The sequence below is a fragment of the Heteronotia binoei genome, chromosome 2 (assembly GCF_032191835.1).
Source record: "Heteronotia binoei isolate CCM8104 ecotype False Entrance Well chromosome 2, APGP_CSIRO_Hbin_v1, whole genome shotgun sequence".
NCBI lineage: Eukaryota > Metazoa > Chordata > Lepidosauria > Squamata > Gekkonidae > Heteronotia > Heteronotia binoei.
Genome location: NC_083224.1, coordinates 177826552 through 177851261, shown reverse-complemented (window position 1 = coordinate 177851261; position 24710 = coordinate 177826552). Strand labels below are relative to the sequence as shown.

Sequence of the window (24710 nt, the reverse complement as noted above, 5' to 3'; positions counted from 1 at the left end):
TCGAGGAGAACCTGCAACTCAGATCTGATCATTTCTGACACAGTGGGCGACCCCAGACCCCACCCGTTCCCTCTGAACTGTGTGGCTTACAAGGTCAAATGAAGGTCATGGCTGTGCCTCGGAAGCACACTGTTCAACCTTCATTGGCAACTGGCAAGAGTTTGGTGGGTGACATAGAGACTGACAGAAGTGATGTTGCACGATGCAGCCATGTCACTTCCAGGTCTCCAAGCTCTGCTCATGACTCAGGTTTGACCCTGGCAGAAGCTGGGTTTGGGTAGTCGGCTCAAGGTTGACTCAGCCTTCCATTCTTCCGAGGCTGGTAAAATGAGTCCCCAGCTTGCTGCAAGTAAAGTGTAGATGACTGGGGAAGGCAATGGCAAACCACCCCATAAAAAGTCTGCTGTGAAAATGTCGTGATGTGGCGTCACCCCAGAGTCGGAAACAACTGGCGCTTTAACAGGGGACTACCTTTTTTATTATACATAAAGCCCTGACCTAGATAGCTCAGGCGAGCCCCTTCTTGTCAAATCTCAGAAGCTAAGCATGGTTGACCCTGATTAATACTTGAATGGAAGACTACCAAAGAAGTTCAGGGTCACTGCACAGAGTCAGGCAATGGCAAACCACCTTTGAACGTCTCTTGCCTTGGAAACTGTACAGGGCAAAAAAAGAAAGTCATACATGTGGAGGAAAGCTCTAGGTGTTGCATGAGATCTAGTGAAAGCTGAAATGTGCTGAGTCTGTTTATGTTTCCGCTTGCGCATCGCTGTATCATTGCACCCCCCTAGATCTTTGCTAAGGCTTCTCAAGAATGCAGTTGCTAGAAGTGGGCACACTCTGCTTCTGAAACTGTGACACTGGGCATCCAAGCTCAGGCTCTGTGAGCCTTTGAGGATATATCTATGAGGATAAACTATGGCTTGGGAGCCACATATGGCTCTTTCACACATATTGTGTGACTCTCGAAGCCCCCACCACCCCATCAGCTGGCATTTAAAGTTAAAGTTGCTTTCTTTCCACCTCTCCCTCCCTCCTTCCTACCTTCCCTTCCTTCCTGTCTTGCAGCTCTCAAACATCTGCTGCATATTCTGTACGGCTCTTATATGAAGCAACTTTGGCCACCCCGGGATATATGCTTCATGCCTACCAGGCCATTTGTACTGAAGCAGAGGGTGGGATTTCCACTTTACAGGGGCAGCTGTATTACAGGGCAGGGGTGGGGAGCAGAACATTCAGACTTCGGACAGGGTTTGTCCTCAGCATCCAAGTACTGAACTATTTCCTTTGGTCAGGGTCTATAGCCAAGGTAAGCTGGTGATAGTGCTGAGAAGTCCCTGATGGTGGATGGAACACCGTAGCTGGGATTTTTTCTTGGAGGGGCAGGCAGGGGGCAGTTTAGCACAGTGGAGCTTACTTCCAAGGAAACCTGCTAAGATTATCAAGCTGCTCAAAGGAATGGAGAAGTTGCTTTTCTTTGACTGAACAGCTGATACGTTATCTATTCCAGGCCAGGAGTTGCAAACAAACATTTATAGGAAACTTCATATTACTTTTTAAAAGTAATATGCAAACACCAGTCATTTCTGACTCTCGGGTGGTGTCGCATCACACTATTTTCATGGCAGACTTTTTACAGGGTGGTTTGCCATTGCCTTCCCCAGTCATCTACACTTTCCCCCTAGCAAGCTGGGTACTAGAGTTGCCAAGTACCTTTAAGCCCCTGGCAGAGGACTCTCCTCATGTGCACGCCATGATGACGTCACCCGGAAGTGACATCATTGCGCCGGCATTTTCACACGGCGACCACTCTAGACGATTCCCCTATTGTACCATAGAGTTTCCCCTCCCAAATGGCAAAAGCGTCTGGGGAAACCACAGAGTTTTCCTGGAAATGCCTAGAGCGGTTGCTGCGCGACATCACCAGTGAAATGACGTCACTTCTGGGTGACGTCATCGTGCCAGCAACGTCGGGGGGAGGTTCCCCCCGCCGGCCCAATGTGGGCCGTTGGGTTGAGAACCTCCTGGGCAGGGGAACCCACCCACATGGCAGCCCTACTGGGTACTCATTTTACCGACCTCGGAAGGATGGAAGGCTGAGTCAACCTTGAGCCAGCTACCTGAACCCAGCTTCCGCGGGGATCGAACTTGGGTCATGAGCAGCTTAGACTGCAGTACTGCAGCTTTACCACTCTACACCACAGGGCCCCTCATATTACCTTTACTTGTGGATAAATGTGTTGTACTTACTACTTCGAAAGTTTATATTGTTCAAAACTGTCACTTTCATTTTTTTTAAAAAAAAAAGTTTTTCTTTTTTCGCATAGAACATTCTTCAGCCTCACCCAATAACATTTTAGAAATGCTAATGACCTCCCTGGCCAGAGACAATGAAATGGAAATGGTCAATTCACACCCCCAGCTAGAAGCTGACAGCTAGTAGGGAAATGAAAACAGGGTGGGTTTTTTTCATTTGTGTGTGTTTGTGTGCATGCATGCACACCCGGTTGTCATGGTGACTCTGGTGACTGACCCCTACTGGGGACCCGGAGGATATTCAGGGAGGTGACTGAATAAAGCCTGCCCCTGCCTCCCAACTGCTGGTATTCCAAGGAGGTCTCCAGGGCTGGCCCTGCCACTAGGCAACCTAGGCAATTGCCTAGGGTGCTAGCCTCCTGGGGGCACTGAATTGTGACTCAGTGACGTTACCAATGCAGGGAGGGGCAGAAGTTAGCCTTGCCTAGGGTGCCAGGCAGTCTAGGGGTCGGCCCTGGAGGTTTCCCATCCAAGTACTTGCCAGAGTCGACCCTGCTTACAAAAGGGTTTTTTCCTCCTACCAGAGCAGACACGGCATAATTGGGGTGGAGATGGGGTGCTATTATGCCCAAATGCAGCCCCATGGCTACAGGACTGACCTGCCCCTCAAGGCAATTCAAGACCTAAGTCTCAGCCTCTTTGCCCTTTTATTTTGTCGTTCCCAGTTCTGGCTGTGACTGAGGACACTGAAGATGCCAGCACTGAGTTCACGGACAGCATCGAGGAGGAGGAGGCTGCGCACAGAGCAGCTCAGCAGCAGCAGCAGCAGGTGAATCCATCCAAGAGGAAAGCACAAGCAAGGGCAGTGGGTATAAGGCTGAGGACTTTCAAAGTGTCAGCCGTCCTTTAGAGCAGTGTTTCCCAGCCTGTGTACCGGCACCCAAAAGTGGGTCACAAAACAGTGTTTCCTCTAAGCTGAGTTAGTGTGAGTTAGCTCACAGTTTTTTAGCCTCCGGCTCAGGCGTTTTTGTTTTCATTCAGGAAAAATGGCCCCAGAGCAAACGAATTTATGCAGGAGCTCACAACTTTAATGCCAGTAGCTCATGAAGTAGACTTTTTGCTCAAAAGATTTCACAGCTTAGAGGTCATGAAGCCTCCGAAAGTGGATCACAGGGCGGTCTTTCCTATTGGTTGCTCCTGCCCTTTCTGTTGCTCTGTCATATTTTAGAAACCAAGAGTTGACCCTGGAAACAGTATTTTCCATGTCATACATTAGTGGATAGTTCACCCCACACACACTACATATAAATGTTGATCAAGCAAAACATGTCCTGAAGGTTACTCAACTGAGTTTGTTAGAATCTCATTCTCAGGGGGGTTTAGAGGGAGTAATGGAGAAGGAGAGGGCGGCCAAAGGCTGGGGTGTAACCTTTAGAGGCACAGGCTGTGTATGTCGGAATGTCACTTTCTTGAGGTTCACCAGGGCTTTTTTTTGTAGCAGGAACTCCTTTGCATATTAGGCCACATCCCTCTTATGTTGCCAATCCTCCAAGAGCTTACAGGGCTCTTAGTATAGGGACTACTGTAAGCTCCAGGAGGATTGGTTACATCAGGGGGCATGGCCTAATATTCAAAGGAGTTCCTGCTGCAAAAAAAGCCCTGAGGTTCACAGTGGACTTTGGCCACACACCCCCCTCTAAGGAGTCATACTATGGCCAATCATGACAACTTGGAGATTTGGGAGGTGGAGCCTGAGGAGGCAGGGTTTGGGGAAGAAGAAGAAGAGGCCGTAGATTTATACCCCGCCCTTCTCTCTGAATCAGAATCTCAGAGAAGCTTACAATCTCCTTTACCTTCCTCCCCCCATGAGATAGGTGAGGCTGAGAGAGCTCTCACAGAAGGTGCCCTTTCAAGGACAGCTCTGTGAGAGCTATGGCTGGCCCAAGGCCATTCCAGCAGCTGCCAGTGGAGAAGTGAGGAATCAAACCCAGTTCTCCCAGATAAGAGTCTGGACACTTAACCACTACACCAAACTGGCTGGAGGGGAGGGACCTCATCCATATACAATGCCATAGAGTCCATCTCCCAAAGCAGCCCTGTTCTTCAAGGGAAATGATCTTGGTTGTCTGGACAGCAATTGTAATAGCAAATCTCCAGGTGCCACCAGGAGGTTGGCAGCCCTATGAACATGGCTGTTGGTGGGGGATTCCCCCCAGATGTTCCATTGATAAGCTTCAGTATTGCAGACAGCCTCTAGGTCTGGAGACTCCTGCCTGGAGAATGTGTTGCTTTCCTGTATGGAGATCCAGACTTGCAGTCTGGCGTGAGAACCAGTTTGGTGTAGTGGTGAAGTGTGCGGACTCATATCTGGGAGAACTGGGTTTGATTCCTCACTCCTCCACTTACAGCTGCTGGAATGGCCTTGGGTCAGCCATAGATATCTCAGGAGTTATCTGTGAAAGGGCAGCTGCTTGTGAGATCACTCTCAGCCCCACCCACCTCACAGGGTGTCTGTTGTGGGGGGAGAAGATACAGGAGATTATAAGCCACTCGGAGGCTCTGAGAGAGAACTGCGGGGTATAAATCTGTAGTCTTCTTCTTCTACTGACAGTGAATCCTCATTGACCCTTGTTGCAAATTGTCTCTTGAGGCAAGCAAGTTGCCAATAGCTAAGAATGAGAAAGTCTCTTCAGAGCTTTGCTGTTTGTTCACATTGACAGAACAATCTACCACCCAGCTGCTGAATTGTGTGCAGGTTGAAATTAGTATCATGAGAGCCTCAAATTCCTTGCTGAAGTCATGAGCCTGTGTTGGAACAGTTACCTTTGCAGTGGTCATCTCAAGAATGGGGGCCTCCTTGTCCTTGAGTCATCCCTAGCATGGAGCCTCCTTTTCTTTCGAGAACTAACCCTTCTTATTGTAATTGTACATTAGAATGTGAAAGAAGATGCTGCTGACATCCTGATGGGCCATCCCAGCTGTCCTTCGCCAGTCTCTTCAGCCCTGGAGAGGGGCCTGCACGAGGAGCTGCTCCGTTCGAGATCTGAGACTCAGCAAGTTTTGGAGCAGAAGAAGAAGCTGGAAGAAGAGCTGCAGGATCTCAAGAGGCAGATTGAGGACTCCGGGTTCTCCTCTGTGTCTCACTTCAGGTAATCCAGGCTGGCCTAAGAGAACATTCTGCTGCAGCAGGGGTGGCCAATCAGAGAGTCAGTTTGGTGTAGTGGTTAAGTGTGCGGACTCTTATCTGGGAGAGCCGAGTTTGATTCCCCACTCCTCCACTTGCACCTGCTGGAATGGCCTTGGGTCAGCCATAGCTCTGGCAGAGGTTGTCCTTGAAAAGGCAGCTGCTGTGGGAGCTCTCTCAGCCTCACCCACTTCACAGGGTGTCTGTTGTGGGGGAAGAAAATAAAGGAGATTGTGCGGGGGTGGCGTTGGAGCCTTCTAAGATGGATGCCTAGAGTACTTGCTCTGATTCCCCCTTTTACCTCAGCTCATCTAACTCACCTCTAATAGACATGAGTAAAACATCGACTGGAAAGTCCACAACAACCTGTCATGAGCCCTGATGAGGGGGAGCTGGAAGGGTTAACAGACCTGGAAGAGTTGCCAGCCAGTTCCTCAGCTGAACAAACAGCAGCTGGCCCATCAGTCACTCTCCAGGCACCAGTGTCAGCTGTTGATGATCAATCTCCTCCAAGCTCTCATCCTCTCATCTCAAGAGTTCGAAGCAGGCTCTGGAAAGAACTTTCAGAGCGAAGACATGAGGCATGCCGATGCTTCAGATCTCTCAGCCCTGAGTTCTAGCAGAGTCACTGCCACCCAGGGAGCAGGCTGATTGAGGCTCCTATATAGCTCCCACCCAGGATCTGGTAACCTTGTGGAAGCAACAATCCATTCTCTGACTTGCATCCACGCTCCTTTTTGATCCTGACCTGCTTGATTTCCTTGGCACCCTGACCTTTTGGCTTTTGGACATTGCCTTCTGATTCCGGTTTGTGATTCTGCATTGGTGACTTGACTCCTGCTTGACTTCCTGGACTTTGACCCTGGACTGGCTTTGGACTCCTGCCTGCCTGCACCCTGAGAACGTGACAGATTGCTTCCACCTACACACTCACTCCACTAGATGGATGAGGAAGCAAGCGGAGGCTCTGGGCAGCTAGCAGCCTTCCTCACTCAGGTACAGCACCTCACTCAAATGGTGGTTCACCTGCAACAGCAGCAGCAAGCCACTGTCGCTGCCCCACCCAAGTGCCCAGTGCTTCTCCCAGAGAAGTTTGCTGGGAAGGTGGAGGAGTTTCCTATATTCCTGGCACAGTGCAAACTGTATATTGAATTACATGCCAGAGACTTCCCCAACGACAAGACCAAGGTATGCGTCATTGTCAGCCTCTTAAAGGGGCAGGCAGCTAAATGGGCTACCCCCTTGCTTCTAGCCCCATCGCCCCTGCTGACTAACTACCAGGGCTTTCTGGACCATATGGCGGTGGCTTTTGCTAACCCCCAGCAAGCAGCCCCCACCAATCAGAAGATCCGGACCCTGAAGCAGGGTAGAGACTCGGTTTCCCAGTACTCCACCGAGTTCAAGCTTCTGGCCCAAGACCTGGCCTGGAATGAGGCTGCTCTCATGGACCAGTATACGGAGGGGCTGGCTGACGAAGTCCTTGATGAGCTGGCACGAGTAGACCGACCGGCCACATTGCAAGGCCTAATCACGCTGTGTCTCCTCATCGATGGCCGCCTGGAAAGCCGCCAACAAGCGCAAAGCAGTGCCTGTCCCTCTCAGCCGCCACCGCCAACAGTAAAAGACCAGCCCCAAGTCTGAGTGGACCCCTGCACCGGCCTTATGGCTGTGCCATCGATTTGGTACCAGGGGCACCCCTGCCCATGGGGCGGCTCTACCCCATGTCCGAACCGGAGCTAGCAGCCCTACGGGACTTCCTCGCCAAAAACCTGGAACGGGGTTTCATCCGGCCATCCATGTCCCCGCTGTCCACCCCTGTTCTCTTTGTCAAGAAGAAAGGCAGCAAGCTCCAGCCCTCCAATGACTACCGGGCCCTGAACAAAATCACCGTTTGGGACCGGTACCCATTGCCACTGATCCCAGAACTACTGGATCGCCTTAAGGGGCCCAGGTCTATACCAAGCTGGACCTCCAGGGCGCATACTTCTTGGTGTGGATCCGTGCAGGAGACGAATGGAAGATGGCTTTTGGGACCCGCTATGGCCAGTACGAGTATCTCGTGATGCCCTTCGGCCTGACCAACACCTCTGCCGTCTTCCAAAGGCTGATGAACGACATCTTTCGCGACCTGCTCGACCGCTTTGTGATCATTTATTTAGATGACATTTTAATTTATTCCCAGAGCCCCGCCCAGCACGCAGGGCACGTCCGCCAGGTCCTGCAACGCCAGCATAAGCATGGTCTCTACGCCAAGCTAGAGAAGCGTGCCTTCGACTTAACAGCAGTCGAGTTCCTTGTCCACATCGTCTCACCCCATGTGACTCGGATGGACCCGAACAAAATCAAGGCGGTTCTGACCTGGCAGACACCGTGGAACCGCAAGGACATACAGCGGTTCCTTGGCTTTTCTAAATTCCCCCATTGGATAATGAGCCTAAATCCTAACTTTGTGTGCTTCTCCTTGTGTCTCCTCCTAGGAAGGCCCTGCTGAGCCTGTGTTTAGAGAACGCAGAGCTCAAGGAACAGATTGGTGAAGCAATGTTGTCTGAGGGATGGGAGAATGACGATGAAAAAGAGGAGGAAAAGGACCCAAGGCCGGAGGTCAGGAAGCTGCAAGAAAAGCTGAGCACCGCAGAGACAGTGATTGGTGTGCCCAAGGAGCCTCTGATGTTGGACAGCCAAGGAGGCGAAGTTGTCTTCAAGCCCCATGTCGCTGCTAGCATGGAGACCAAACAGCAGCCAATGGCAAAGGGGCTTCTTCCACAGAAGGGTGACCCACATCGCCTGCAACCCCAATGTGTGGACTCCGATGCAGTCCACACCTCCACAGACACCCAGGTAATTCTTGCATTAACCCACAGTCGATGGGAGGGACAGCTTCGACTAGCAGCTTCCAGTAGTCAACCCACCATATCTTACCTCTGAGCAAGAGCTGGATCCCCTTCAGATATGGCTCCTGAATCAGGGAGAAAAAGATATGGCTTTTTTTCCAGCAGGAACTCCTTTGCATATTAGGCCACTCCCCCCCAATGTAGCCAATCCTCCTGGAGCTTACAGTAGGCCCTGTAATAAAAGCCCTGTAAGCTCTTGGAGGATTGGCTACATCAGGGGTGTGTGGCCTAATATGCAAAGGAGTTCCTGCTACAAAAAAAAGCCCTGGAGGTATCTATGCCTCCCATCTGTTGTTTTTTAACTGTTCAGTGTAGCAATACCCTAAAATGCAACTTTGCAAAGAAGACTTTGGAAGGGCTGGTAGAGCACTGAATGCATGAATGAAGGCAGGAAATTTGGTATAGAACAGGGATGGCCAAACTTGCTTAATGTAAGAGTTACATAGAATAAATGTCAGATTTTTGAGAGCTCCAAATGCCTTCTCCAAGCTGGTCGACGAGGTCATGGGGGCTTTGAGAGCCACGCAAGATGCATGAAAGAGCCACAGTTTGGCCCATTCCAGTGTAGATCTTTTGTGATTCAGTTTGGTATCGTGGTGTAGTGGTGAAGTGCATGGACTCTTATCTGGAAGAACCAGGTTTGATTCCCCACTCCTCCACTTGCACCTGCTAGAATGGCCTTGGGTCAGCCATGGCTCTCACAAGAGTTGTCCTTGAAAGGGCAGCTGCTGTCTCTCAGCCCCACCTACCTCACAGGGTGCCTGTTGTGGGAGAAAAAGGTACAGGAGATTATAAGCCTCTCTGACATTCAGAGAGAAGGGCAGGGTATAAATCTGTAAGACAGAGCTCTTCCACCAAGCTTTTAATTAATCCAGTGGGTGTCCTTGAAAGTCATCTCTTCCCCCAGCATTTCACCATTATGGTGTTATGCTATGCTGTTTGCCATCAGCCATGTGCTGTTAACCACCTATGTCTGTAAGATTGTTTACTGTGCTGCTCCTGTTTTGTAATGTCTGTTTTTATGATATTATTTTAACTCTGCTGTTTTATTGTTGTAAGCTGCCCTGAGCCCGTTGGCGGGATAGGACGGGATATAAATATAAATCTACCGTCTTCTTCTTGAAGTTCTATCAGCAGGCACTCGGATTAGTGCAGCAGTTTTAAAAAGCTTGTAGGTGGCAGGAAGACTGGGGCTGGGAAGAAAAGGTTCTGAAGAGCATTTATGGCTTTAACAGTGCAATCCGCATTATGAGCCCGTAGAACAACAGCATGAGGAGTGTGCTGTCAGTCATGTGGGTAGTTCTGATGTAATGATCATTGCAGCAAAGGTTAACAATTGGATCCCCAGGTACAAAATTTTGCTCTTCAAAATCAATGCTGAAAATAGCAAGATAAGAAGAGAGAGAGAGAGAAGGGAGTAGGGCAGTACATTTGATGAGCTGGGTTTCCAAGGTACTATCTGGATTGTGCTTGAACAAATACTGGCCATGGCTCACTCAGAGGAAAGTTCTAAAATCTATGTTTGTAAAAAAAAAAACACACACACACACACACACAACAACCACCATGTTTGTAAACCCCCCCCCCCCCCAAAAAAACAGACACAGCTGATGCTTGCACAGGGGACTACCTTTTTTTATATTCATGAAAGCACAAATGTTAAAGCCAAACTTGATGATTCACAAACATTGCCTCTGAAGATCACGTTTAAACTGAAACTTTTCCTGTCTGTGGCCATCCATCACACCTCTGGCTTCTTAATTCTCTCTTGGTGCTGGGGGTGGGGGCCAACAGTGGGAGGGCATCTAGTGTTCTGGCCCCACTGATTGGCCTCCTGATGGCACCTGGTTTATTTGGCCACTATGTGACACAGAGACCGATTTCGCACTCACCTTACACCACTGTCACATTCCTCTTCTCAGCGTGGCGTCCTTCGGATTTCCCACTATCTGCTCCAGGGCTGCAGCAAACATCACAGTTTTCATGTGGCAAACGGAAACTGGGACTGATTTCCCACTCAACCTACTCCACTCTGACATTCCTATTTGCAGCGTGGTGTCCTTCCAATTTCCCACTCTCTGCCCCGGGGCTTCATCTTGCATCGGCATTTCTGCATGGCAACAAGAAACTGTTTTTTAGCGGTTTCTGTTTACTGAGCAAAAACGGCAATGCAAGATGAACCCCGGGGTAGGGTTGCCAATCCCCAGATGGGGGCAGGGGATCCCCCGGTTTGGAGGCCCTCCCCCCGCTTCAGGGTTGTCAGAAAGCGGGGGGGAGGAGAGGGAAATGTCTGCTGGGAACTCTGTTATTCCCTATGGAGATTTATTCCCATAGAAAATAATGCAGAATTGATCCGTGGGTATCTGGGGCTCTGTGGGGGGCTGTTTTTTGAGGTAGAGGCACCAAATTTTCAGTACAGCATCTAGTGCCTCTCCCCAAAACATCCCCCAAGTTTCAAAACAATTGGACCAGGGGGTCCAATTCTATGAGCCCCAAAAGAAGGTGCCCCTATCCTTCATTATTTCTTATGGAAGGAAGGCATTGAAAAAGTGTGCCGTCCCTTTAATTGTGATGGCCAGAACTCCCTTTGGAGTTCAATTATGCTTGTCACAGCCTTTATCTTGGCTCCACCCCTAATGTCTTCTGGCTCCACCCCAAAGTCTCCTGGCTCCACCCCCAAAGTCCCCAGATATTTCTTAAATTAGACTTGGCAACCCTACTCCGGGGGCAGATGGAGACCGATTTTGCTCTCACCCTACGCCGCTCTGACGTTCCTCTTTTCAGCATGGCGTCCTTCCGATTTCCCACTATCTGCCTCAGGGCTTCATCTTGCATCGCTGTTTTTGCACGGCAAAGAAAAACTGGGACTGATTTCGCACTCACCCTACACCACTCTGACATTCCTTTTTTCAGTGTGGTGTCCTCCTGATTTCCCACTATCTGCCCCGGGGCTTCAGCCTGCGTTGTCATTTTTACACAGCAAAGAGAAACTGGTTTTTAGCGGTTTCTCTTTGCCACACAAAAACGGCAACGCAGGCTGAAGCCCCGGGGCAGATAGTGGGAAATCAGAAGGACACTGCGCTGAAAGGAGGAACATCAGAGCGGTGTAGGGTGAGTGCGAAATCAGTCTGGTTTTTAGCAGTTTCTGTTTGCCTTGCAAAAACGGCGACTGAAGCCCTGGAGCAGATAGTGGGAAATCGGAAGGATGCCTTGCTGAAAAGAGGAATATCAGAGCGGCGTGGGGTGAGTGGGAAATCTGCCTGATTTTTAGTGGTTTCCGTTTGCCATGTGAAAACCGTGATGTTTGCTGCAGCCCCGGAACAGATAGTGGGAAATCCAAAGGACGCTGCGCTGAGAAGAGTAACGTGATAGCAGCGTAAGGTGAGTGCAAAATCGGTCAGAGTGTTGGACTGGATGGGCCATTGGCCTGATCCAACATGTCTTGTCTTATGTTCTTATCCCAGGTCCACACTCTAACGAGAGGTTTTTGGCAGCATTTTATGGAACCGGCTCAGCAGCTCCGCTCAGAGCTGACTCAGTGCAGGAGACAGTGTCGAGACCTGCAAGACAAACTCTTGATCTCAGAGACTGCTGTTCAGGCCCGGATGGCACAGCTGGAACACTACCAAGCCCTGCTCAGTGAGTACCACTACTCGACTTTGCCAGCTGTTAACAATCGTAATGTTGTGAGAGGTTAAATCGAAGTGATTCCAAGCTATGGCTGTCATGTTGATATCCTAAACGTGATATTGTGTTGTTGCCCTCATTCCCTAATACCCAGTTTCATGCAAGATTACAAAATGTTAATAAGCAACTCACTGTATACCTGTAATGAATGTATTTGATATATAAATTTGCGTCATCTGAAAGAGAGTCCAAATAACATAATTTTGGGAGGGTAACCATGTTGGTCACAGGTTGTTGTCATCATTATTTGGTTATTTCTAGTCCACCCTTCTCTCTGAGACTCAAGGTGGATTACGTAGGGCAAGTCAAGCACAATCAACGGGATGGGACATCCAATTTATTTATTTATTATTTCAATTTATATACCACCCCTCCCCCACAGAGTGGGGCTCTGAATGGTTCTCCACAGTATAAAACAGACATAATAAATACAGTTAAAACAGGATACATATACAAGAAGAAGAAGAAGATGATGACATTGGATTTATACACCGCCCTTTACCCTGAAAGAGTCTCCGAGTGGCCTACAATCTCCTTTACTTTCCTCCCCCGCAACAGACACCCTGTGAGATAGGTGGGGCCAAGAGAGATCTCCCAGAAGCTGCCCTTTCAAGGAAAACTCTTGCCAGAGCTATGGCCGACCCAAGGCCATTCCAGCAGCTGCAAGTGGTAGAGTGGGGAATCAAACCCAGTTCTCCCAGATAAGAATCCATGCACTTAACCACTACACCAGAAATGAACAATTTACAATCACAACTGATAATAGTGGATCCGGGATTATGCTCCGGAAATAAACTCAACCAGGAAAGGCTTGATGGAAAAGCTCAGCCTTACAAGCCCTGTGGAATCTAGGGAGGGTCCATAAGGCCTGGTTCTCATCTGAGAGGGTATTCCACCAGGATTGGGCTATGATTGAAAGATCCTTCACTCTGGAGGATGCCAAACATGTGACCCAAGGCCCTGACTCCACCAGTAATCCATAAGATCGTGACCACAGCCACCAAAGGGGGTTGTAAAGAGAGAGGTTGTCCCTAGAGTTGCTAAGTCCCTTGCGTCCTCCGGTGGAGGACTTTTTTGCACACGCTTTGCTCTATTGTACCATAGAGTTTTCCCTCCCAAATTGCTAGAGCGTCCGGGAAAACCATAGAGTTTTTCCGGAAATGCCTAGAGCAGCCGTGCACAACATTGGCGGCGTGATGACATCACCCACGGGTGATGTCATTATGCCAGTGACATCAGAGGAGGTTCCCCCTGCCGGTCCAATGTGGGCTGGGAGGTGGGAAACCTCCAGGGTAGGAGAATCCCCACCCAGCCTGGGGGCTTGGCAGCTCTAGTGGTCCTACAAGTAACAATACAATAGGTTTTGGACTTCAGAAATCTGAAAACAAACAGAAATCTCAAACTGATCTGAAACAAAATGTGAGGCATTAAATATGAACATATTAACATAAGAGAAGCCATGTTGGATCAAGCCAATGGCCCATCCACTCCAACACTCTGGGTCACAGTAGAAACCCTCCCACTGTTGCTTCCAAGCACCAAGAACACACTGCCCCAGACACAGTGTTCCATCTGTACTTTGTGGCTAATAGCCACTGATGAACCTCTGCTCCATATGTTCATCTAATCCCCTCGCGAAGCTGTCTATGGTTGTAGCTGCCACCACTTTCTGCAGCAGAGAATTCCGCACGGTAATTTCTGATTTGGTGAAGAAGTACTTCCTTTTATCTGTCCTAAACCTACTGCACATTCATTTCATTGAGTGCCCACAAGTTCTTGAATTGTGAGAAAGGGAGAAAAGTATTTCTTTTTCTACTTTCTCTGTCCCTTACATAATTTTGTAAACCTTTATCATGTCGCCCCTCGGTAATCATTTGTCCAAGCCCTAGCAGAGTGGTAAAGCTGCAGTACTGCAGTCGGAGCCCTCTGCTCACAACCTGAGTTCGATCCCAGCAGAAGCTGGTTCAGGTAGCCGGCTCGAGGTTGACTCAGCCTTCCATCCTTCTGAGGTTGGTAAAATGAGTACCCAGCTTGCTGGGGGGAAAGTCTAAATGACTGGGGAAGGCAATGGCAAACTACCCCGTAAAAAGTCTGCCATGAAAACGTTGTAAAAGCAACATCACCCCAGAGTCGAAAACGACTGGTGCTTGCACAGGGGACTACCTTTTTTTTTTTTTTAGTGATAGGGATAGCAGAAAATATTTGGGGGTAATGCTCACTGCTCCTTGAATGTCATCTTCAAGCGCCAGGGAATGAAGGAACTCCTGCTGTTGTGCTGGACTTTTCCCTCTGACACTTGTGTCAGAAAACCAAAACTATTTCTTTTCTTTGCCACAGGTGATCCCGGGGTACAGCAGGATAACAAGCAGGTTCAAGTGGATCTCCAGGACCTGGGCTATGAGACCTGTGGGAAAAGTGAAAACGAAGCTGACAGGGAAGAGGCCACAAGTCCTGGTAAGTGGACCATGCAAGAGGCGCCTCTGTAAGAGCCACAGAACAAAGTTGGAGTCCAGTAGCACCTTTAAGAGCAACAAAGTTGTATTAAGAATGTAAGCTTCTTCAGACAATAGTATTTGGATGGAAGGCCACCTAGGAAGCCCAGGGTTGCTGTGCAGAAGCAGCAAATGGCAAACAGTGCTTCTTGCCTTGAAAAACATGCAGGGTTGCGATAAGTTGTCTGCAATTTGATGCCACTTTACACACACACACATACACACACAGGCACAGTGACAAATGTGTGTTTTGCAAATACAGGACAGCTGGGAGAAGAGATTAGTTGTGTCTCTGGTTGTATTTATTTAGATATTTATGCTCCTCTTTTCACCCCAAGTGGGGGGGGGGGGGGACTCAAAGTGTTACAGCCAGGGTAAGCCATTGGCGAGGCCTAGAGATCTCCTGGAGTTACAACTGATTTCCTGTCTGCAGAGATTAGTTTCCCAGAAGGAAATGGCAGCTTTGGAGAGCAGATTTTTATTGTATTATACCCTGTTGAGGTCCCTTGCCTTCCTAAATCCCACCCTTCCCAAGCCCCACTCCCTGCATTCCAGTAATTTCTCTACGCATAGTTGGCAACTCTACTTATGACATTGTTTCCCCCTCTTTCCTTTGTTCCTCACAACCAGGGCTGGCCCTAGGGCACATGGTACCCCAGGCAGTCTCGCTACCCACCCCCGTGCGCATGCCCCACCATTCTCCCGTCCCCTTCTGCGGCACCTCCTCCTCGTTCCCTCCCCCTCCCTCCCTCCTTCACAGTTTTAATGCCCAGGAACAGGCAGTGAAGTGCCACGCTCCCAGAATTCTTTAAAGGTCACCCACTTCCCCCTGCTGATCAATGGGCAAAGTGGCACAGAGGCCAGTGGCTCCTAGGTCGGCCTTCTGGCACGCTCAAGACGATCAGCACTGGGGCAGCAGTGGCGGGAAGGACGAGTGAGCTGCTGAAAAAGTGGCTGAGCTGCTGCCTCCTCCCCACTTCCTTCCTTGAGTGGGAAGGAAGTGGGGAGAAGGCAGCGGTGCGGCTGCTTTTTCAGTGGCTTGCTTGTCCCTCCCGCAGCTGCTGCCCCAGTGCTGATCGTCCTGAGCACGCTGGAAGGCCAGCATAGGAGCTAGGATTGCCAAGTCCTCTTCATCCCCCAGCGGGGGACATTCGTGCGCGCAACAAAATGACGTTTCCCGGAAGTGATGTCATCAAAATGGCGGCATCCGTGCAGGGCCACTCCGTGCCACTTTACCTGCCTTTCAGCTAATCAGCAGCAGGGTGGCCTTTAAAAAGCCCCAGGAGTGTGGCGCTTCAACGCCCATTTCTGGGCATTAAAATTGTGAGGGAGGGAGGTGGAAGCAAATGGGGATTTGCTTAGGGGGCAGGGGCGAGGGCCAATTTTGGTGCCCCCACCTTGCCGGAACCCTAGGCAAATGCCTAGTTTGCCTAGTGGGTGGGCCGGCCCTGCTGACAACAACCCTGTGAGGTAGGTGAGGCTCAGAAAGAGTGACTGCCCCAAGATGAGCTGATGATCTTCTGTGGCAGGGTAGAGATTCAAACCTGGCTCTCCCGAGCCCTAGGCTGGCACTCTAACCATTACACCGCACCAGCTGCCAACTTCCTCTCTTTCCAAGCTGCTTTGTGGAGCAATGTCACGAAAAGCAAGGTGTCCGTTTCATTAAATGTAAGCGCGCTTTTCTCGGTTGTTCCTAGAATGCGAAGAGGACGATGTCTTCAATGAGAATTCGGAGTCTTGGAAGAAGTTCCTGGGCTCCCCTCCGAACAAGCTAGCGAAGCAAGAAGCATTCGTAGGATGCAGCCAATACGACGGCGGTTCTGCCCTCTCCCAGCTGCACACCCAGGGCCTCAAGGGCCAGCTGCAGAGCTCCAGCCGAGCCATCCAGAATCCACTGAGTCACGGGCGCTCCGTGTCCACCAGCAGTGACTATGCTTCTGGGGCTGAGCACCCTCTAAAACTGAAGCAGGACTACACCCTTGGGAGCTCCCCGTCACACAGCATGACGGATGAAGATGAAGGGTGGCATTCGGACAGCTTAGGATCCCTGTGCCCCAAAACTCTTCAGTCCAGCAAAGACCTGGCCAGGCTTATCCAGAGAGTGTCCCTACTTGAGGCCCACCTAGATGACACCAAGCCAGAGGAGCTAAAGCACACTGCATCTATGGGGTAGGAATGGGGGGTAGGATTTCCTGGAAGGGACGGAGATGAAGTTGGGGCCCATTGGGCCTGGTGGGCATTGACATTGGCTCCTGGACAGAGTGAAATGAATTGCAAAACATCCACCAAGGATTTTTTCCTATTCTGTGTGGCTCGAGACTTGCTCCAAGAGTATCAGTACAAGCCTTTTCATTACCTGGGGAGACATAGGATGCGGGGCTTGTGATGGGCTTGATGAGCAAAAGCCAAACCTCTTTGGACTGACAGAAACAGGGTTGGCACCGGTGTTCTAAATCCCAGCTCTTTCCACATGTGTTTGAACAAACAACCACACCATGTAAAATGCATGTGGGAAAGTCCTAGGGTTGCCAATATCCAAGAGGTATCTGAAGATCTCCTGGGATAACTGATCTCCAGACAATGGAGACACCAGTATGGTGTAGTGGTTAAGTGTGTGGACTCTTCTCTGGGAAAACCGAGTTTGATTCCGCACTCCTCCACTTGCAGCTGCTGGAATGGCCTTGCGTCAGCCATAGCTCTTGCTGAGCTGTCCTTGAAAGGGCAGCTGCTGTGAGAGCCCTCTCAGGACCCCCCCCCCACCTCACAGGATGTTTGTTGTGGGGGGGGGGAGAAGATTTAGGAGCTTGTAAACCGCTCTCTGATTCAGAGAGAAGGACGGGGTATAAATCTGCAGTCTTCTTCTTCACTTGAAGAAAATGTTTCTATGGCGTTATACCCCATTGAAGTCCCTCCCCAAAGCCTGTCCTCCGCAGGCTCCACCTCCCCAAATCTCCAGATATTTCCCAACTCGAAGCTGGTAATCCAATAAATACACACATAACATGTCCTATACAGCATGGATTGAGCCCAAATTGCCCTTTCCTCTGTTCAGGATGACCAAGCTCACTCAACTGCCTGTGGGAAGAATGCTTTCCCCCCACACACCCCGCTGACTGCATGCAAGTTTGTTTCTAACGTGGAGGTTTCGCTCCATTTTGGTGTGGATTGTTGATGGAGCATCCACACAGCATCATCCCCTAATCACCCAGACTCCTGCCGGGGGTGGGGGGCTGGGTCTCAGTGGAGGAGTCTCTGCTTGGCATGCAGAAGGATCCAGGCTCAATCCCTGGCATTTCCAGTTAAAAGGTTCAGAAGGCAAAATGAAAGACCTCTGCCCGACACCCTGGAGAGCTCCTGTCGGTCCGAGTAGACAGTACTGCCTGTGATGGAGCAACAGTCTGATTCAAAATAAAACAGCTTCATGAGTGTTGTTTTGCTCCAGTCTTTCCCAAAACTGGCTTGATGACTCCTTTGGGGAAAACGTTGTAGTGAAAGAGCATTTTCATGCTGCATGGATGGGGAAAGTGTGCATTTTTAAGGTCCCATTGACAATGGCAACCTTTCCCTGCCTCAGTCCCCTACTGCCACCCCCCAAAATCTCCAGGTTTTCCCAATTCCAAACTGGGAACCCTACCACCATTGGCCCCCTAAGCCACAAGACTTTTTTAAAAAAAATCTGTAACTGCTATATTATTGCAATTCTCAATTTTAAAGAAAAAGGCTACAGTGATATGGGGTGTATGGTGGAGCTAAGCAGGGGGAGCTAAGTCTAGGAAAGGGTTTGGAAAATTGCTGCATGGATGCTCTTTAAATGTCCTTGTATTCATAGCTGCAATGAGAGTTACACTGGGAATCATTGTTGTGCAAAGGCAGCATATGACAGTGTCCCCCAACTTGTGGGTCAGGACTCAAAAGTGGGTTGTGAAGCCTTTGAAAGTGGGTCACAGGCCAGCCCTCCCTAATAGCTACTCCAGCCCTTTGCATCCAGTGTTCCCTCTAAACTGCAGAGTCTTGTGAGCAAAAATTCTACTTTGTGAGCTACTGGCATGAAAGTTGTGAGCTGCTGCATAAATTAGTTTGCTCTGAGGTCATCCTTCCTGAGCTAAGACAAAAATGTGGGAGCTGGAGGCTAAAAATCTGTGAGCTAGCTCACGTTGAGGGAACACTGTTAGAGGGAACACTGTTTGCATCATCCTTTCTTTCTTCATCCTCTTTCTCAACATTTTGGATGGGTAACAAGGTCATAGTTTGCCTCAGGTGCCAAAAAACAAGCTCAGGCTGATCCTGCATAGGTCACCATATCAAGTAAATTTGTACTTGTGGGCCACCATACCCAAAAAGTTGGGAGCTACTGGCAGTATTTAAGCAGCAGTTGGACAAACAGTTGTTAGGGATGCTCTAGGCTGATCCTGCATTGAGCAGTGGGTTGGACTAAAGCAGGGGTAGCCAAACTTGCTTAACTAAAGAGCCACACAGAACAAATGTCAAAAAGGGAGGGAGGGAGAGAGGAAGGCAAATAGAGGGCGAGGAGAGGTGGAAAGAAAGCAATTTTAATTTAAATGCATTCTCCAAGCTGCCAGCTGATTTGACTGGGAGAAGTGATTTAAAGAGAGAAATGCCTTCTCCAAGCCAGCCAATGAGGTGGTGGGGGCTTCAAGAGCCACACAATAAGTGTGGAAGAGTCACATGTGGCTCTTGAGCTGCAGCTTGGCCGCCCCTGGACTAGAGCCTTCATGACTCCTTCCAACTCTATGATTCTATACTGCCCTATGGGACATCCCTGGGTTTATTCCTCCAGGTGCTGCAGAGACTGTGGCAAGAAAAGGCTTTACTTCTCATGTTCATAGTTTGGTAGTCTAGACCTCTGGATAGTTAAGGCCACTTTGTCTCTCTCTTCTCCCCAACCCACCTCAGGAAATATGATTCACTGGTTCAAGCACAGGCTCGGGAGCTCTCCCATCTGCGCCAGGCAATCCGAGAGGGGCAAGGGGTGAGCTGTATGCTGAGCCAGCACTTCAGGGATGCCACCAAGTCCTTCGAGGAACTCCTGAGAGACACCAACATTGATTACTTCCTGGGTCAGAGCTTCCGTGAGCAGCTGGCACAAGGGAACCAGTTGGCAGGACGACTGGCCCGGAAACTGAGCAGTAGTGAGTTCACTGGGTACTTCCTAAATTTAAGTTGGGAGAGTTTGGGGGGTGGGGTGGGGCTCTGAGCTTTGGAAAATCTGTGTGACCGTGAAGCTTATGCATACCCTTTCCCCAGCAGTGCTTTCACAGATGGATTATTACGCTTCCTGCCTCCCCTCCAACAGCCTTGATGGTTAGGAGTTGGGAGTAAGCAGTGAAGTTTACAGATGACACTAAGTGCTCAGGGCAGGGAGAACGAGGGAGGGCAGTAAGGTGCTCCAAAGGGATCTATCGAGGCTGGGCAAGTAGGCCTCAATGTGGCAAATGAGGTTCAACGTGGTCAACTGCCAAGTCATGCATACTGGAGCCGAAATATCCTTACTATTAAAATACGTTGATGGTGCCCATGTGGGATGAATGTGATAGAGGAGAATCACCAGGGGTTGCTTTGTAGAAAAATAGGTGGTGGAGCTCAGTAGCATAACTCATTAGCACATGCAACCCCCCACCAGCCAAAAGCAACCCAACTCAAGAAAGGAGAGTCCCGGGCAAGCGAGGCCTGCTTGGGCTGGCTGGAGATCCGGCCAGCCCAAGAGGGCCTGACTCACCTGGGCTCTCCTTGGCTGCCCCCCCACAGTCAAAAGGCCAGCAAGCCACCTGCTACCCAAAATCACGTAAGAAGTAGAGAAAGGGTGGTGTGGGCTTCTCCAGGAATTAATGAGGGCTGCTGGGGGTGTGACAAAGCCCCTGGTGGCTGGCTGGCTGGCTGCCCGCTCTCCTAATCCAGGGATTGTTATGCAGCTGCACCTACTATTCAATGGACAAGGTAGGTGGGGAGTAGGAGGTTCAGGAATCAGAAAGGTTCAGGAGCTATGCTCCTGTGAGCTCCTGCGGAAGTCAAGGTCTGATAATCACCATGTTCTTCTGAACTGTAAATTCTATGACTATCTTCATGCTGTTTTTTTAAAGCCCTTTTTGTAACCGTTGGAGGGTCGATCTGAGAACTGTAAGATCTTTTCACTATTAGTCTCAAACAAGAGTGAAACCATTGAATCTGTAGCAAAATTCTTTTACCTTGCTTTCAGGAGGAGATGTTTGGGGTTTTTTTTACCACAGACTCTACTGTTATCCACATGGTGTTGTCTTGTCTTGTTATACCAATAAAAGTTGTGTGGTGTGATGTGATGTGATACATTGAAGGGGGTCCAAACTGGCAGTAACTGACCAGGAGAGAGATCTTGGAGTCTTGGTAGATAACTCACTGAAGATGTCAACTCAAGTGTACAATTGCAACAAAAAGGCAAACGCTATCTTGGGAATGATTGGGAAGGGGACTAAAAACAAATCAGCCAGTATCATAATGCCCCTGTATAAACCATGGTAGGATTGCCAATCCTCAGATGGGGGCAGGGGATCCCCCAGTTTGGAGGCACTCCCTCCACTTCAGGGTCATCAGAAAGCATGGGAGGGAGGGAGATGTCTGCTAGGTGCTCCATTATTCCCTATGGAGAACAATTCCCATAAAGTATAATGGAGAATTGATCTGGTACTCTGGGGGGCAGCTGGTTTTTGAGGCAGAGGCACCAAATTTGCAACATAGCATTGGTGCCTCTCCTCAAAACACCCTCCAAGTTTAAAAAATATTGGACCAAGGGGTCCATTTCTATGAGCCCCAGAAGAAGGTGCCCCTATCCTTCATTATTTCCAGTGGAGGGAAGGCATTTAAAAGGTGTGCAGTCCTTTTAAGTGTGATGACCAGAACTCTCTTTGGAGTTCAATTATGCTTGTCACAACCTTGCTCCTGGATTCACCTCCAGTGTCTCCTGGCTCCACCCCCGAATCCCCAGATATTTCTTGAATTGGACTTGGCAACCTTACCCCATGGTGCTCCATAGTTTCTATGACATTGCAGAATATGTCATAAAGAATTAATGACTGCAAAAGATTGGCAGCTGCTGCTGAGAAATTTCTTGTTGCTCCAAAAAGGACTTTTCCTTTCCCTTTTCTCCTGCCAAACAACCATAATTTTTGATAGGATTTTTTAAAAGTCCACTCCAAGAAGTCCCACATGGTGGCCTTAAATTCAGGGGAATTGAATTGTCTCAGAATCCTGTGAGCATCTAAAGGAAAGGATCCAGCTGGTTTACAATTTGGTTTGAATGCCTAGAGGCTTTGATGAGGCTGTTAATGAAGCTTAAAGATCTCCAGTTGACAGAGAACAGTTCCCCTGGAGAAAATGACTGGATTGGAGGATAGACTCTATGTGGCATTATTTCCTTCTCAGCTCCCATTCCTCCACAAACTCTGCCCTTCTCAGGCCCCAGATCTCCAAGCCCTATCTGAACTTTCTCAAGACCCCACCCAGATTTGTCAAGGTCTCTCTAGAGAATGTTTTATTTACCAAAAGCTGGTTGAAGCCTAACTTGAAACCAGGCTTTTCAGAAGCACTGGTAATACTGGCTGTGGAAAATGACCTAAAAACGTTAGATAAGTAACTTTAAAATTAAAATAAGTGTAGGTGAGACTAATTTTTCTTGACAAGGAAACTCACATTTCCCCTCATGCTTTCCTGTTCCTCTGCTTAAAAAGAAAGAGATAGGGAAAGATCTTCATGTTTGTGGGACTGGGGTACCCTGTGGCAGGAAAACGGGTGTAACTAACTGACTGACTTTCTCTGAATTCTGTTTTCAGGGAGTGGTCTAAACATGGAAGACAAATCTGGTCATGAGCTGCTTGCTCTGAGGTAATGAAAACCAATTCCTTGTCGCTGGTTCCTTTTGTATTACCTGCTTCTATTTCAGTGCCCATTTGAGGAGGGAGTAAAATACTCTGCTTTAGTCAGTGGGAAGGTATAGTTTACTGTTTCTCTGGCAAAAGTTCAGGGTGATCTCCCTCTTTAACCATGGCTAGCCAAGCCAGCAAAGATCAGGTTCTGCTATCTTCTGCTGATCTTCATGTAGCTCCAAAGGGACAATGTTATACACAATACCAAATTTATATTCTGAATTTCTGTACACATGTACAACCAAATATACTCTTACTACTTATACATACACAATCTTATAATGGCCAGTGTTTGGAGGGGCCTTGAGAGTTAACTGTAGCAAATGAAGAAATCCATGGAACTGAAAAACAGGATCTCCAAAAGAGAGAGAGAACTTGCCTTATCCGGAATTAATGGGCAGTTTCGAATGCCTTTATCAGCTCTATCCCTCTTCCAACAAAACAATTCTTCATGGAGCCACAGAGAACAAACTGTTTGTTCAGATCAACACACAACCTTATGATCTCTGCACCCAGCTGTCAACTCTGCACTCAGCTCTTGACACAAACATTGACTGTTTTGGAAGCGAATATAGTAAACAATCCAGCTAGAGCACTGGGGAAACATAACAACATTTACCAATCTCCCTTTAGCAGCTTGCATGGTGATTTAAAGAGACAACATTTACTTTGGAATCCAGGACTGTGGCTCTTATGAATGGGAACCCCGGCTATTATAAGATTGTGAATGTAGAAGTTGTGTATGTTTAAGTAGTAAGAGTATATTTGGTTGCATATGTGTAAAGAAATTCAGAATATAAATTTGGTATTGTGTATAACATTGATCCTTCGGTGCCTGCTTCTTCAGTCATATTCACATTGAAGCCTGCATAGTGCAGGATTCTCATGTAGAGGCAAGGCCTGCTGAACATCTCAGGCCAGCCAAAGCTTGCCTTTGGCCTTATCCATATGGAGTCTGTAATGTACTGAGTTGCGAGACGGTTTGAAGGTAACATGCTTTATTCAGTGGTACATTACAAGAGAGGGAACACGCGGGCCGGGTCCCGCTTATATACATTCCCTGGAACTGCCCCCCCAGTCTGACCAGTCCAATCCCGACCAGTCAAACTTTCCGCCACAGATCTTGATGGGCGGGGCGTCTAGCGAGCTACATCCGGGGACCCGTGGGTCGCCTCTGTAGCGATCGCCATGCGGTACATCGGCTTATGTTTCAAGACATAACAGAGCCCTTTACAACAATGGCAGTTTCTGACCCAAGGGAGTGCACTTTTGAAGAAGAGTTCAAGATGTGTGGGATCTATGAGGTAGCTGGTTAGCTGAGACCAAAAGATAAGCAGAACAGCGAAGTTGTGATTATATGGATCCTGAGAGCTGGAAGAGGGACCCAGAGATGTAGGAATCCTCAAGAGTTTCCCCAAGCTCTTTCTCCTTCCAGGTTGAGCAAGAAGCTCCAAGCGAAGGACCAGATCATCAAGACCCTCCAGGCCAAGCTTCAAGGACACTCGGTGACCCCTTCTCCTAGCCACACCATATCGGAGGCACCCAGTTCTGGAAGCAGTACTTCCTTCCTCTCTGATGGCCTGGACGGTTGCTCTGACATGGAAGATGTTGGTGACCAGGAGACCCCCAGAGAAGGCCAACCCTGCAGACACCTAGATGCAGGTACAGCCATGGAGATCTGTACCAGCATGGTTTTCCTCTGGGCAAGATGGTCCAGTGGGAAGAACAATGCCAAACACAATGAACTTCCTTGCCTTATTATTTAGTGAATCATGCCTCATTACCAGTAAATAACAAAACATGGGAAGATATGTTCAGAACAAAAGGAACACTGTATAACAGAGTAAACATCCTTGGCGTATAGATAATACAATTTCCATTTAAAATGTGTTGCTTCTATATAAGCTTCAGTCCAGTATTTTAGATTAAAATTTCACAATAGTCCAGTGATAACAAACCAAAGGATTTTCTTCAGTTCACAATGTACTATGTTTCTTCTACCTGGGATGCACGTAGTCACCTAAATATTAAGAAGCTTTGATAAGTGGCTAAAAGGGTTTCACTCAAAGGTCCAAGACTGGCATAACAAAATAAGTGAAATCTGTCAAGTCTGTCCAGGATGTCACTTTGTAGGCATGTGTCCATTCTGGGGTTTGTGTGTGTGGGCACTAAGCACTGAAATTCCTTGAGGGGGCTCTCTATGGCAGTTATCCTCCACCGGGGTCACTGAAGGGCTCCGTGAAGTTCTTTCTTGGAGTTTTCTTCCTCTTCTCTTGCTTCTTGTGGG

At 48.8% G+C, this 24710-nt stretch overlaps 1 protein-coding gene across 4 annotated transcripts in view; it reads left to right on the top strand.

Moving 5' to 3' along the window:
- PDE4DIP (phosphodiesterase 4D interacting protein) overlaps positions 1-24710 on the top strand; it is a 98531-nt gene that overhangs the window by 44105 nt on the left and 29716 nt on the right. For all 4 annotated transcript variants that reach the window (XM_060232564.1, XM_060232563.1, XM_060232561.1 and 1 more), the window contains exons 18-26: positions 2982-3085; positions 5191-5405; positions 7918-8278; positions 11796-11970; positions 14356-14472; positions 16208-16679; positions 19425-19660; positions 22331-22382; positions 23859-24085. In XM_060232564.1, the coding sequence (XP_060088547.1) occupies positions 2982-3085; positions 5191-5405; positions 7918-8278; positions 11796-11970; positions 14356-14472; positions 16208-16679; positions 19425-19660; positions 22331-22382; positions 23859-24085 (1959 nt within the window). The remainder of the gene's footprint in view (positions 1-2981; positions 3086-5190; positions 5406-7917; positions 8279-11795; positions 11971-14355; positions 14473-16207; positions 16680-19424; positions 19661-22330; positions 22383-23858; positions 24086-24710) is intronic.